The sequence below is a fragment of the Eulemur rufifrons genome, chromosome 7, assembly GCF_041146395.1.
Source record: "Eulemur rufifrons isolate Redbay chromosome 7, OSU_ERuf_1, whole genome shotgun sequence".
Lineage (NCBI taxonomy): Eukaryota > Metazoa > Chordata > Mammalia > Primates > Lemuridae > Eulemur > Eulemur rufifrons.
This window is the reverse complement of record NC_090989.1, coordinates 115270681-115286606: the sequence shown is the minus strand read 5'-3', so window position 1 is coordinate 115286606 and position 15926 is coordinate 115270681. Positions and strand designations below refer to the sequence as shown.

At 39.0% G+C, this 15926-nt stretch overlaps 1 protein-coding gene across 3 annotated transcripts; it reads left to right on the top strand.

Annotated features, from left to right (window-relative positions):
* The first annotated feature begins 2258 nt into the window (after window positions 1-2258).
* On the top strand, window positions 2259-10911 carry RNF7 (ring finger protein 7). Of its 3 annotated transcripts, none has more exons than XM_069473149.1 (3): window positions 2259-2482; window positions 8220-8267; window positions 10031-10911. In XM_069473149.1, the coding sequence occupies exons 1-3, from the start codon at window positions 2308-2310 to the stop codon at window positions 10147-10149; spliced, it is 342 nt and encodes a 113-aa protein (XP_069329250.1). In that variant the 5' UTR covers window positions 2259-2307; the 3' UTR covers window positions 10150-10911. The 3 variants fall into 3 exon arrangements, with proteins under 3 accessions (XP_069329250.1, XP_069329252.1, XP_069329251.1); XM_069473151.1 differs by having other exon boundaries at window positions 2259-2475; window positions 10031-10150; XM_069473150.1 differs by lacking the exon at window positions 8220-8267.
* The last annotated feature ends 5015 nt before the right edge of the window (window positions 10912-15926 follow it).

Below are 15926 nucleotides of genomic sequence, written 5' to 3'. Positions count from 1 at the left end.
ATTTTGCTGAAGGAAAATCCCAAAATGAAAGCAACTATACCTTCAACATACTGAGCATAAGGAATGGGGACTGCGCAGCTGAGGAAATGGGTCCCAAAATTTAGAGCTTGAGTCTGGGTTTGTTCACACACCCCTGAGGTAGAACAGGAGCTGAGCAAGCATGAGGCAGGCAGATATTTGTTTTATTGCCTTCTTCTCCAAGGCCCTCTATAGTTGCTACCCTTTGGGTGCTTATGATTTGAGACAAACCCACTTGGGGGTGAACCAAAGGGAGCAAATCACAGGAGTCCACTCGAGTTGGCCCAGGCCATGTCTGCATGCCCCACAGCAACCTGAATTTCCTGCCTTTGTTCTTGCTCCCTCTTCTCCCCAGTGCATGCTTGCTTGTTGCACTGAACTCTCACACATGGAGTCCTTCCTATTCTCTTTGTCATCTGAAAAAGTCCTCCTGATATGCAGTGTGTCAAAATTGTACTCCTTATCCACCTTCCCACTTCCCACCCCATGCTCCTTCCTCACTTCTGTTCACAAATTTCACCATGGTAAAGACGGCTCTGTCTCCGGATTTCACACCTCAGCACAGGCATGTACATTCCTCAAGCTGAACCATCCTTCTGCCTTTCGGCACCTTCATCTGAGTTTCCTTCCTTTTCTCTTTCAAACTTCCCAGTTCTCACCAACTGGGTGCATTTTATTCCCATCTGGTCCCAGCCTTACTTCTCTATTAGAGATCTAGTATTTGCAGCCATCTCTAGTCAGATATGCAGTTTTTTAATATGTACAGAACATGCGTTTTGTGTGGTTCCTCTGGTTTGTGTTTGGCTCATAAAGTTGGTGTGGCCAGATTCATGTCTGCACCACCATCAGTCGTCCGCTGTGGCCACAGCTCAGAGAGGTTTGCTCTCTTCACTCTTTTCCTGCCCATGATTCAAACTTCTGCTCTCCGCTTTCCCTCACTACATCTGTCCTCAGGATATCTCTGTACCCTCAAAGCACTTAACACACCATTCAACAAACAGCACATGTTTCCATCTAACCAAATGTGACACTGTGTCCATATTTATGTTTCTATACATTTATGCATTTGTTTCCCCTGCCAGACTCCTTGAGTCTGGTTAGCTTCCACGCAGGCACAAGGCTTGAGATCTGGAGATGAGGGGATGGTGAGAGGCTCTGACTCCCCAACCTGACACAGCAGGTGTCCACCACTAGGTGGTGGTGGGAATCAAGCATTCCTTAGGCTCTCTGTGCTTCTGCTTCCTTATCTTTCAACATAGATGTCCAGTCGGCTTTGCTTGTGAAAACATAGATTATGACCCTGGGCTATCAGTAGAAGAACCCCTGTAATAGGAGTGTGATCTTTGTTACTTCCTTTCTGTGGACCTCATTACTCCTACATATAAAAAGAGGAGGTTAAACTAGCTTTAAGTGTGGTCCCCAGGGTTCCTGGGATCCCTTTCAGGGATGAAAGTGGCCAAACTATTTGCATAACAGTATTCAGAACTATTTCTCTTTTCACTCTCATTCTCTTGTCAATGTACACTAGAGTTTTCCAGAAACTACAGCATAAGTGATGTCACTCCTCTAATGACTCTAAAGGGATTATTACTGTTATTTTTAAATGAGTACATTTTCATTTTTTTTTCCAATTTCTTAAAAAGGAAACATCGATATATCTCATATGTCTCCTAAACAAAAGGTCTTTAAGGTCCTAATAATTCATAAGTGTAAAGGAGTCCTGAGACCAAATAGTTTGAGAAGCACTGAACCAGATTTCTAGATCTTCAAGGGCATTCATTTACTCACAACAAATAACTGGGCCTCCTAGGCCAGGCATTTTTTAGATACCAAAGATAAGGTGGCGATATGAACATGGTCCCTGTTCTGATAGTTTTACATTCTGGGAGGAAAGAGACAAATGAATAAATTAACAAGATAATTTTTCAGAATGGCAAGTTTAATAAAGGCATAAAGGAGGACACGTGTGCACACTCTGTACGCCTGTTCAGACGTGAGTAACACTCTACTCTGCAGCGGCCACATTTAAGCCCAGAGGCCCCAAAGCCCCTAGCCCTTCCGGCTGCCCCAGTGCGGGGACTGCCGGGTCTCAGTCCCCGCCCCCTTGGCGCTGGCGTAGGGTGACGTCACTTAACCGCGTCAGCCAATCGCGGGCGCACCGGGTCCAGGCACGGAGGTGGCACGCGGCCTGCGGGCGGCGCTGTGGCCCGTCGGGCGGCCCCACAGAGCCGCCATAGCCACCCGCCTCCCCCGACCCAGCGTCTCCGCCGCTGGCCCCGCGCCGCCGCCATGGCCGACGTGGAAGACGGCGAGGAGCCCTGCACCCTGGCCTCTCACTCCGGGAGCTCAGGCTCTAAGTCAGGAGGCGACAAAATGTTCTCTCTCAAGAAGTGGAACGCGGTGGCCATGTGGAGCTGGGACGTGGAGTGCGATACGTGCGCCATCTGCAGGGTCCAGGTGATGGGTAAGCGTTGCACGCCAGGCCGGGGCCGAGCTGCGGCCTCCGCGGGGCTGGCTCCAGGGGCGTGAGTGACGGGCGGGCGCGCCCGAAACCTCGGAGAGCCCCTGCCTGGGGGGGTGGGCGGGGGTCGCCATGCCTGGGCGTGGGCGACGTGGGGCCACGCCAGTGCTACGGCTGGTCTGAGGGCTGCGGCCGCCGCCTGGGCCGTGGGGTAGTTCAGCTGGCGCCCAGCGCCTCGTAGCTGGTGTTCTAGGGATAGAAACGGGCAATGAACGAAGGAATTAAGGTAATTTCAGATATTGATGGGTGTGACCAAGAGAATAAAACTGGGTGATTTGATAGAAGCTGGGAGGAGCCACTTCGGTTTTTGTAGCCAGTCCACTCTAAAAGCATACCGCAAAGGCGTCAGGGTAAAGGCCGTCATTCAGCAGTGCACTTAATGGTTTTGGCCAAAACGCTAAAGTGATGCGCAGGAGTCATCTTCCACAAAAAAAAAAAAAAAAAAAACGATACCCTCAGGTCTGCTCGAGAGGCGCCGGGGAGAGGAGGGTTCACCGCCATTGCATTTCCGTATTAGCTACTGCTGCTGTTCGGCTGGCTTTTAAATCTCGATTGATCTAAGACGGGTCAAATGGCACCAGCTTGGCTTGAAGGGTCTATAGTGTGGTTCAAGAATATTTAAGTTTCATGGGAATTGAATAACGTAAGCCCTGTATTAAGAAACATAACACTTCATCTCCATTTTGCCCCCCTCCCCATCATAGGATGACATTTCCTGGAGAAGATACTGCCCTGCTCTGAGTCATGTGTTTGTAGAGAACCCTCTTTTACAAATATGTCTTCTCTTTATAATATTTTGAATTAAAATATAGGACCGAATGAAACATTTTAGAACAGCTTAATTTCGTTATGTTTTATATGGTTCTGTTTTAAGATCTCAGACCTCTTTGAAAAAGAGGTGTTATTTAAATACAAATTAGGGGCCGGGCGCGGTGGCTCACGCCTGTAATCCTAGCACTCTGGGAGGCCGAGGTGGGCGGATCGTTTGAGCTCAGGAGTTCGAGACCAGCCTGAGCAAGAGCGAGACCCCATCTCTACTAAAAATAGAAAGAAATTATATGGACAGCTAAAAATATATATAGAAAAAATTAGCCGGGCATAGTGGCGCATGCCTGTAGTCCCAGCTACTCGGGAGGCTGAGACAGGAGGATCGCTTGAGCTCAGGAGTTTGAGGTTGCTGTGAGCTAGGCTGACGCCACGGCACTCACTCTAGCCTGGGCAACAGAGAGAGACTCTGTCTCAAAAAAAAAAATAAATAAATAAATAAATAAATACAAATTAGGTTTTTTAATAGGGCATTTTAAATTACATTGAGAGCATCTTAAATTGAGTTGTTCCTTGAAGGAAATTGAAGAAAACTGAGCTTTCTGTAGTTTGAAAACTTTGTGATTTGTCCTGAAAAATGAGAGAATTGGAGAACATAAAAATAATTGCTTCTTTCTTAGGAGATGAGACTTTAAAACTACCAGAATCAACAGATTTTGCAGTTTATGCTCTCTTTCTTTTTTCCATAAGGGCTTGTTTCAAAGAGGATTTACAACAACGAGATTCAATTTTTTTTCTTTTGAAACACCTTGATTTTAGACATGCTCCACTTATTTTACATATTAGGTTTTAAAAGTATCTAATTTATTTGCCTGCAGTACAGCTCCCCTACAGCCCTACCCCTTCCTTAAGAACTAGAATCATAATTTTCCATTTGGGAGGCATTTTCAACTGATCCAAGAGTACTGATCTTTTTATTCTTTTGCAAGACAAGCTTTGCTAAAAAATTTATCCCCTAAATTTCCTTCAATATAAAGGAAAATAAACTTCCTTTTAGTTCCTTCTTAGTTTAAAAAGAATGTTCCCAAAGGACATTATTAAAGAATTTCTCTCTTAAAAAATCTATTTTCTCCCCAAAGAAAAAAAATTTAGTAAGAAGTGCAGAACCTAAAATAATGACTGAAAAATTGCAACAAATAAACTTTACTGAGATATTTAAAAGTAGGTCAAAGTATGTGCTATAAATGACACCTTAACTTTCTAATTATAGTAAGTATTCTGCTACTACAGATTAATGTTACACATTTACAACAGCTGTACTTTGGGTTCAGGAAAAGTATTCTGGACTAGACCTTTGTATTTTATTTATAAGGTTTTAAAACTCACATAGTGGTCAAGTGACGGCAGAAGGATATTTGCTTTTCAGACTTCCCAGTCCTTATATTAATATTATACTTCTTAGAAATATGCTGTTTTAGATGCTAGGAATGTCATTAAAATAATTTTTTTTTTATCTGAAATTTTAGGATAATTTGTATTTGGCTCTGTTTGATAATGAATCTAAATCAAAGCTGTGAGTATAATTCAGAGACTTCTAGATTCTGCAGTATGAACCCACTTAGTTCCTATTCCTTAATATTTGGAATTTATGTTACACACTTGAATGATTTATTATACTTTTTGCTCCAAGATTTGCCTATCAGTCCATTCCAATGTGGGTAATACTCTTGGTTTCCACTCTCCTCCTTTCATTCTGAAAGGAGCACATGGCACAGGAGCCGTTGAGGAAGAAAAGAGGTTTGCTAGTATAGCCGAGTTTTAGCCAGCATGACTGTATGTTAGTTATACAGCCTGCATGGCTGTATGTTAACTTGGACATTTCACATAACCTTTTGGAGCCTTAATTTTCTAATTTGTAAAAGAGGCAGTTAGGATCACCAACCCCTAACATTCTAAAGATTCTGTGATTGCACAGAGCTAGTGCCAGGTACGGGTAGCATGTCTTCACTGTTACATCACAATCCTTAGGATATGTATTAGATTATTAAGTGTGAAATGTCCGATTTCCTTAAGAACTAAGTTTGACAGTTGATGTCTCTGACATTTCCCTTTGACACTTCTTGTTTTATTTTTATTGTGAAAGTACATCCTCATGCTTTCAAACGCATGGTTGGGCTTGTGATTATCTTTCAGGTTTTTTAGAGCAATTTTTGTGAAACCATGAATAAGTCACAAATTCACATTATTTTCAAACATGAGTTCCATCATGGAACCAGTGTGGCACAGACAGCTCAAAATACCAACGAACTGTTTAGGAAGGTTGTGGCTAATGAATGCACAGTATGTCAATGGTTTGAGAAGTTCCGCTCTGGTGATTTTAATCTTGAAAATGAGCCATGTCAGTGACCTGAGACCAAGGTGGATAATGATGAGTTGAAAGCTGTAGTGGAAGTGAATCCATCTCAACCTACACGTGAATTTAGCAGCAATGTCTGATGTTGCTATTCCAACAATATTGGACCATTTGAAACAAATGGGCAAGGTAGAGAAGCTGGATAGATGGGTACCGCATGAATTAAATGAGCATCAGAACAAAAATCGTCTGGAAGCTTGCCTTTCTTTGCTGTCGTGAGATAAAGGTGAAACATTTCCACACTATATTGTTAAAAAATGTATTCTTTTTGACAATCACAAGCCTTTGGCACAGTGGTTTGATAAAGATGAAGTGCTGAAAAGAAACACAGTCCAAAACTGAATAATCAGCAAAAAAAGCTAATGGTGTCTGGTGGTCCATCACTGGTATTATCCACTACAGCTTCATGAAACCTGATCAGGCAGTTACAGCAGATGTCTACTGCAGTCAGTTGGACAAAATGATGAGGATGCTTGGGGTTAAGCAGCCAGGATTGGTCAATAGAAACACACCAATCCTCTTGCAAGACAATGCTCAACTACTTTTCACACAAACAACACTGGACTTGGAAACTCTCTGTCATCCACCATATTCACCAGACTTTGCACCAACGGACTACCACTCCTAAGCTTTGGACCACTTCTTGCAAGAAAAAAATATTCAATTCTTGACAAGCTGTGGAAAACGTGTTTCGAGATTTCATCGCCACTCGTTCTCCAGGCTTCTTCGCTGCTGGCATAAACAAGCTACTGTTAAGATAGCAAAAATGTGTCAATAATTTAGGTGCATACTTTGATTAATTTTACTGCTTCTTGTTTGAGATACAGTAAGCTTAACTTTTGATGGAAAATCGAACATTTCCTACTTAATGACCTAATAGTTGTTTGCTTGTCTACCTCCCCATTTGCTGGTGAACTAGTTGGGATCCAGCCTTGGTCATTTTGGTGTCCCCAGTGCATAACTCCATGCACAGAGTAGATACTCAGTAATTGTGGAATTGAAGAAAGCCACAGGAGACAGTGGTTGTTTTAAATCCACACTGAAGAGACCAGAGCAGTGGTGTTTTTTTAAAGGTAAGAGCATGGGGAGAGGAGCAAACAAATGCCTGAGCATAATCCAGTGTAAGAAGAGAAGCAGGCAGGCTTCAACTCCACCATGTTTCTATTTTTACAGAATTATTTTTCTTCTATTAATGTTAAAGGCTGTTTTTGTTTTTTTTTTTTCCTGTTGGTTAGAATTTCCTTTTACCTAACCCTGACTTGTCTTCCAGCTAGTGAATGAATCCATTTTTGGTCCCTAAAATATTCTATATCACCTCCTTCATCAAGCTAACAGAACTACAGATTGAATTTTGAAAACTTCTCATATACCCTTTAGGTTCCCATTCTTAGTATTTACACCCAAGTAATTTATTAAAATACTTTGCCATTGTTGAGTAGATGCTTTGGGCTCAGACTTACCTGTAAAGGGAGGATTTTCTTAAAAAGGAAAAAAACCTAATATTTTGGGGTACCTAGTATTTATTTTATCTATAAATTCTCACAAGTATGTATCATCCTCACTTAATATATAAATACCTCATGATAGTATTCTTTTTTTTTTTTTTTTAAACAAATGAGGGAATTGAGGTTCATAATTGGTCCAAGGCCATGGAACTAGTAAATGCCAGTGAAGTGAGTCTTGACTGTAGCTCTCCTTGGCTCCAGAGCCCTGCTTTCCCTTCTATTAATACATCTCTCTGCCTTTCACCAGTCTTGTTGGGATAACTGTCAGTAGTGACCTATTGGGACCATACAAAATTGTTTATTTTAAAGGAACTGTCAAGTGTCTTAGGGAAGAAAGAAAGTAAGAGGTTACTTTGTATGAGTTGCTGAAGGAAAACTTCTTTGTCAGTAAGTATGAGTGACTCAAGAAAACTTGTTTATGAAAGAATCAGAAATTTTTTCAATTTAATTTTTGTATAGGCTATACAGTCACATAATTAAAAAAATTTAAGAAGGTATATGGCAAAAACTTGCCTTCCCATTCCAACTCTGCCCAGTAAACTTTATTATTGGTTTCTTGGGTATTCTAGATTTTCTTTATGTGTATATAAACAAATACCAATATATGTGCATGATATATTTAAAAGAGTGTCTTGAAAATAAACTGCCTCTGAGCATGCCCAGTGATCTCACAGTAACTTCCAATGTAGTGGAGGATGGCATGTTTTTCTCCGGTGGTTTTCTCTGCTGGCACTGTCAAGGCATCTTTTCATCAGAGCTTGTAAAAATAGAGTGTTTGTTAACCCTTGTGAAATTGCTCCTGGTCATAAGTAAATCAGTAGAATGCCTTGTATTTTATTCATCTTTAAATAGTTAATGTTCAGATGAGAAATTAATTGTGTGAATCTTTTATCTCCATCTCTAACCCTTAAGGGCTTTTATTTGACTTTGAAGTGTCTGAATTTTAAAAATTGCATTCTGAGCATCAGAATGAGAATTGCTATTTGTTTACTTTTAGATGCCTGTCTTAGATGTCAAGCTGAAAACAAACAAGAGGATTGTGTTGGTATGTTGTAATTTTGTTCTCTTGCTTTTTCAACTGAAGGTTTTCTCTCAGTGGGGTTGTTTGAATTTGCAGTTAAGATTGACTTTATCAATACACAAAAATAAACTGTAAAGCAATGATCCATTATTAATATAAAATGTGTTGTTTCTCAAACAGCTTTAATGGAATGAATCTGTAAGACGTTTTATAGCTGTAATCAAAATGAACTGGATATATATTACAGACATGGTCATAATAAATATTTTGGTAATCAGAAAAGTAATTATCTTCTGTTAAGAAAATTATAAAATGAGGAATTTGTCAAAACATTATTTGACAAAACATTTGGCTGTGTTATAGGTCAGTTTTGGTTCTAATAAAGCATTTCAGTTTTCAATACTCTTATGATACACCATTTAACTTTTCAATTAAGGTAGGAAAAACTCTAAGTCTCAAGTCTTTTTGGAATGTGGTTTGTGTATTGAAATAAATTAAATTTTCTTTATAGTCTTAGACTAAAAAGTTGTCTTAGACTAAATATTTTAAGCAATTTAAGGTTTTTATGTCCTAGTTCTTGAGGTGATCACTTCTAGATTGCTATATAAAAGTTTTTATAGATTTTTCTAAAATAAAAAATTAACTTTTTACTTGTTTTTGCATGGTTTCTATGCAGCTTCTTGATGATTTATGCAGTTTTGATCAAATCCCGTTTCTTCCTCCTGAAACACTTAGAATTTTTTCCCATTGCCTCCCATATTCTATAGCCAATTTTCAAAGGAAGTATTTTTTCTCCCCCCCCCCACCCCTTATTTCTTTCATTTAATCTTGTCAAGCAAGGAGCAAATGAAGCCCAAGTTTGAGATTGTATTCCAGATTGTGGGTGATTTCCCTTGGTTTAAAATTTTTCTTTCATGCTTCTTGTTGAAAAAATACTAATTTGGGTTTTGTGAGGGGCAGGCCACTTTGATCACAAAGAGACCTTTCTCTGGCCAGTCACTCTGAAAATTTCATTGTCACATGAGGAATTGCACTGCTCATTTGTGATTTAACACAACTTACCACTTCTGGAAAACAGCTCGGTAGGTGTACAACTGGTAATGTTTAGAAGCATGTCATATGTTTATAATAGCCTACTATGAACTGAGAACATTTAAAACTCATTGTATCTTGATAAATTAAAATCAGGAGGACATTTTTCAATAAAATAAAGCCCAGAGATCTCTAAGGTCAGTGCATGACTGACAAGGTCTGGGATCTACGGAAGGTTCAAGTCCTTTAGCCTCCACACTTCAAGAAGACAGCATGTGGTGCTATGTGGGAACCAAGGGTCATCACATCACCCACATGTTGTAGAACAGGGATGGAAAGTCCCCTAAACAGTGACTTATCTCATATCTTAAATGTAACTTACACATTTATTAATAAGTTTCTTGGTCTTTGTAGATAGTAAAAAATTACTTTGGCCAACTAACCATATTTTTTCAAGATTATGAATCTTTTTTTTTTTTTTTTTTTTTTAGTATATTTTTTAATTTTCTTTGTAAAGACAAGGTCTCACTCTGTCGCCCAGGCTGGAGTACAGTGGCACGTTCATAGCTCACTGCAACCTCAAACTCCTGGGCTCAAGCAAGCCTCCCACCGCATCCTCCAGAGTAGCTGGGACTATAGGCTTGCGCCATTACATGCAGCTCCATGAGTATTATTATTAATATAAAATAAGCTAAAATTTTTAGTTTAGTAATTTAAATTGAAATATGTAACATCAACTCTTCTTTTTCTTTCAGTGGTCTGGGGAGAATGTAATCATTCCTTCCACAACTGCTGCATGTCCCTGTGGGTGAAACAGAACAATCGCTGCCCTCTCTGCCAGCAGGACTGGGTGGTCCAAAGAATCGGCAAATGAGAGCGGTAGAAGGCTTGCTTAGTGCAGTTGTGCGGAGCGCTGGTGGATCTTGTTACCAAGTGCCCTACAAAAGCTCGAACACTCCGGGGGATTAATTCTTCGAATAAGGAGCCAATGGATCTGTGGTCCTTTGAGACTCATCAGGGGCATGGTTTAGCATTTTGACAGTTTTCTTTTCAGGAATTCTCCACAATTAAGAAGATAATTTATTAAAGATGGTCTTTCCTACCTCTGTGGTGTGTGTCACACACACTGCTTAGAAGTGCTATAAAAAAGGAGAGAGCTCCAAATTGAGTGACTTTTATTATTTTCCTGTTGATATACAATGAGTTGTGGAAGCAGTTCCTTTCAGAGAACTTGTTGCATGCTTGTGGTTGATCAGTTAAAAAGTCAGCGTATTATAGTGGCAAATAAAGTGCAGTTTAAAACCCAACTCTTATCCTTAATTTGTTCCTAACACTTATTTGTGGCAGGGAAGAGGGGTAATCTATGAAAGCTTTATTTGATAGGAGGATTTTAAGTTTGGGCCAGTGAACAGGGTAAATAAAATTTAACTTTTGGGTGTATGGAATGTTGATTGTCTTTTATCATTCTCGATCATTGACTCATCAAGAAAACCTAGATCTGCAGTTACCTCACTGTTCAATTATTGAGTGGTAAATGACAGAATTATTTTCTGGTTCTGGTCAGGTGATGTTGTAATTTAACTGTTTTAGGTGTAATGTTGAAGAAGAAAAGTTTACCAGTGTAGCATTGGACCAAAAGTTTATTTTATCACACAATGTTTTCATAAATGGTTTATTCTCTTTACCTTATTTGAATTGTCATTATTATAATTTTATGGTCAACCTTAAACTTAATGTTCATAAATTAATTCGTCAAGTAAATGCTTTCATTTAATTTGAAAAAATCCATATACTCTTTCATTTGGCAATAATAAAATTTAAGGTTTATTACCTGGAAACACAGAAATGCAAGAAAATACTTTTAAGTTTTGTCAAACTCATTCACATTCAGGGTAGGTTATTTTATAACAAATTATGACTACAAGTTCATTTTGAGTTCTTACGTAATAGAGGCCACTGATAAGAATTTAAAAGATAAAAACCTTAAAATCTTAACTATTCACATGTGATTAAATTTGCCATTCTGGATCCTTCTAAATCTAAAGGATATGGATACATAAAAGAATGTTAAAGGTAACAATTAAAATTCTGTATACTTTCTTATTGGCTACTTTTTATTTATCAGATTTCTCTGGAAATGTTTGCTCTATTGTATGTTTTTTTCATAGTTGTCTTTGTAGGTGCTAAGAAGATTAATTATACAAATATGTTTGGCCATTTGAATGTGTTTATCATTGTGCAATAAACTGTGTTAGTAGCTCTTTGACCTTTTTAAAAGGTTGTGTCCATAAGATGTGAACCAAATATTTGACTTTGTAGTGAAGAGGGAAGTAGTAAGAGTGTCGGGTTACTGTCAGTATGAAGGCAGGTAAATGCAGTGTGGAGAATGGTGGTAATAATTAGATTTTCCACACAGCAAAACAACAGTCCCACCACCTAACAAAGCTCTGTTTATGTTCTACATCAGCATCTGAGGGTAGAAGAGGAGGAGGGACTGGGACAAAGCAGCACTGATCCTACTCATCGTGGGGTGATTGATAGCAACTCATCTACATAGCCGTCTGAAAGTTTAGTACATGCTGTTTCATCAGAAAGGACGTACTGTGACATTTAATTATGGGTTCCAACACAAAAGTTAAGCATTGAAGAGGTTTTTCTTTCCATTTGATTAAATGATGTTTATTTTACTAGTGTATTGGAAACAAACGGTAGTCATCTCTAGCTATTTTTTTTCCATCTATGCAAATTGTATTCCTGTATTACAGCTGACATCTAATTCAGTAAATCTTACCCTGTCAGTCCCATTGCTTCCTTTTTATAGAGAATATTGTGTCCCCTTTACAATGAAATAAAATTCATAAGTATATTTCCTACACACGTAATTCAAATATACATAATTATATAAAATAGAAATGAAAGGCATTTATAATTCAATTGTATTTCACTATGTAAATACTTGCCCAGAAAACAATGAAGCAGGCCGATATGTGTGTGTGTGTGTGCAAGCAATCATGACATGGACAGCAATCATGTAGACTGATGTAGTGACTCAGAAACGGGCATTTTGATAGATAAGACTTTTTTCCTCCAAAATGATGGATTGTGCTGAACAAGAGTGTACAATTTTCACTTACACATTAATTCCATATTCAGAAACTTCAGTGAATTTTAAAACCATGCAAAAAAATACTTCCTGTTTATATATAAAAAGTTGGGTTCTAAACTCAGATCATTGTAAACAGATTTTTCTACTCCATGAATGGACTAAAAAAGTCATGCAGGATGCTGATCTATCTTTCATCACGTGGGACTGTCCCATACATGTCAAGACATCTAACTAACTGCCCCCCCACCCATTAAAAGCAAGTGTTGCCATCAATCTTGGTGCCATTTCAAAACTCACATTTCCAAAACATCCCCTTTAGAGGTAGTACTGGCTTTGGAGCACTGGTCTAAGTGCCTGTATGAGCACTTAACTGTGTATCCTTAGATGCCACAGTCTCCCAGAAACATACTAAAATGACCCATACATAAAATAACTTCTTTAAAAGGCATAAGAGGCCGGGCGCGGTGGCTCACGCCTGTAATCCTAGCACTCTGGGAGGCCGAGGTGGGCGGATCGTTTGAGCTCAGGAGTTCGAGACCAGCCTGAGCAAGAGCGAGACCCCATCTCTACTAAAAATAGAAAGAAATTATATGGACAGCTAAAAATATATATAGAAAAAATTAGCCGGGCATGGTGGTGCATGCCTGTAGTCCCAGCTACTCGGGAGGCTGAGACAGTAGGATCGCTTGAGCTCAGGCGTTTGAGGTTGCTGTGAGCTAGGCTGAAGCCACGGCACTCACTCTAGCCTGGGCAACAGAGTGAGACTCTGTCTCAAAAAAAAAAAAATAAAAATAAAAAAAAAATAAAAGGCATAAGAGTTCAGATTTCTGAATGACTGCTATCTTAAAAAGAGTACATAGAGCCAAACCTTGCTGATCAGTGTGTATGTATTCTAGAGGTGTGAACAACTCTTGAATTAGTGCTTAATACCTAAAACACGCATGGAGTTTGTGAATACTCACTTGGTAAAGGCTTTTAGACCTAAAGAATAAGCTCAAAATTGTTTTAACCAAAGCTAGTGTAGGAGCCTTTAGGATCAGAAAAAAAAATTTGTTCGTGTTCTTTTAAAGTTGAATAGACAAAAAAAGTAACTAGGCCAGGCACAGGGGCTTACACCTGTAATTCTAGCACTTTGGGAGGCCAAGGTGGGAGGATTTCTTAAAGCCAGGAGTTCTAGACCAGCAAGAGCTAGATCCCTGTCTCTACAAACAATAGAAACATTAGCCAGGTGTGGTGGCACACACCTGTAGTCCCAGCTACTCAAGAGGCTGAGGCAGGAGAATAGCTTGAGCCCAGTAATCTGAAGTTGCAGTGAGCTGTAATGATGCCACTGCACTCTAGCACAGGCAACAAAGCAAGACCCTGTCTCAAAATAATAATAATAATAATTACTAAATAAATAGAAAAGAAAAGTAACTGTAAGAAGAACAAAGCACTTTGTTATTTTTAAAGATATTGTCAAGGATCCAGGCTCAGTGGCCTGTAGTCCTAGCTACTCAGGAGACTGAGGAGGATCACTTGAACCTAGGAGTTCAAGGTTGTAGTGTGTTATGATTGCACCTGTGAATAGCTACTGCACTCCAGCCTGGGCAACATCGAGACACCATCTCTAAAAAGATAAATAAGAAATAAGTTGTTGCCAAGGGCAAATCTGGGTAAGGAACATTTTATGCTCTGAAATGAAAATTAGGAAATTTCAGTGTTAGTAAACCCTTGTTTAAAAAAAAATTTAAAGAATAAAGTATTACCGATACGGATATAAGGAAAATTGAATGAGAGTACAAATATATTTAAAAATTTTTATAGTGAACATTTGAATGATAAAATAATGAAAAATGTTTGCATGGGAATTCTTTTTTTGCCATCTTTCTATCCTTCCACTTCTGCCACGGTTAGGTTTTGTTCAACAAAATAAGTCTTACAGGGGAAGTATTTTCTCTATATTTTGATACTCTTACTTAGTGGCTATAGAGCCAGGATACCTAGATTGGAATCCCAGCCCCACCATTTACTTGCATGATTTTAGGCAAAGTACTTCACTTCTTTATACCTTAGTTTCCTCAAGTACAATGTAGATAATAATAATATCATCCATCTCCTTAGATTGTTTTGAGGATTGAGGACTAAATGGATAAACTCAGAACTGTGTCTGGCACATGGTAAGTGCTACTGTTGGTGTTTCATTTTAGTCACTTTTAGAAGCTCCTTTAAGAGAAGCGTTAATTTAAAAATAATATGTTTTCAGTTATGGGGCAAAGCACTCCTAACTGTTCTCAATAAAAAATTTATAAGAAAAAGTTCATTGTTGTCGACTTGTTTATATTACTTGTAGCACTGTGAGTTTTTGTGAAGAATAGTACTGAGGCCTTAATGACTTCCCTGTTATATTTTGCCAATAATTCAGTCAACATGATTTCCAGATTTTATATTAAGAAAAGGTTTTTTAAATGTTGAGCTCTCATTTTAATTTTAGGTTTTCCATCACGATAAAAATATTTCATTGGAATCTTACAAATATGAATATAGGAGTATTTTTTTTACCACTTGATTGATTTGGGGGATATTAAGATGCTTTAGAAAATTGACCTTTTTCTACAACCCTCAATTTTCATTTTCATAGTCTTTCAGAGCTGGAGTAAGCTTTCTCTTGTCTATACACTTGGTGAACCTGAGTCAGTGGTTAGAACAGAATCTGCTTTTCCTAGGTTGGCTGCAAGGAAGCACTTTTCCTGGGTGAGTGCAGCTACAGGATAACATAGTAGTGAGGCTGCAATTTTAGAGTCAGCCCAGCTTGGAATCTTGGCTCTATTGTTTACTAGCTGTGTGATTTTGCACAAAATCCTTAACTTCTCTGTGCCTATTTCCTCAACTAAAATAAGAATAACAATGTTATCTACCTCACAGAATTCTTATGAAGAGTAAATAAATTAATACATTTTAACTGCTAGAATAGTGCCTGAAACATAGTAAGCACTCAATAAATGTTAGCCATTATTGTAGATCGCTATTGACACTGCCAGTTTCTTTGCCTTAATTACAGAATGGCCTTACAGAAAGGAATATTGTTTGCAGTGATTCTTCTTGTGAGAATTATAATGTCTGTGTGTAGCCACAGCCTGTGAAAAATAGCTAACAAGAATTTTTAGATAGTGGTTTTTAACCTTTTTTTTTAAACCACCCCAATACATTCCCACAGTGGTTCCCAGAGAAGTATGTGTGTGTGCATGTGTGTGTGTAACAAACAGGGTAGGGAGGAGAGTTAGAAAAAACTGCCCAGATGAAAATCTTGGTTAAAAACTCTTGAAACTGGCCGGACACTGTGGCTCACACCTGTAATTCTAGCACTTTGGGAGGATCGCTTGAGGTCAAGACCAGCCTGAGCAAGACTGAGACCTTGTCTCTACTAAAAACAGAAAAATTATCTGGGTGTGGTGGTGCACGGGAGGCTGAGGTAGGAGGATCGCTTGAGCCCAGGAGTTTGAATTTGCAGTGAGCTATGAGGATGCCACTGCACTCTAGCCTGGATGACAGAGTGAGACCCTGTC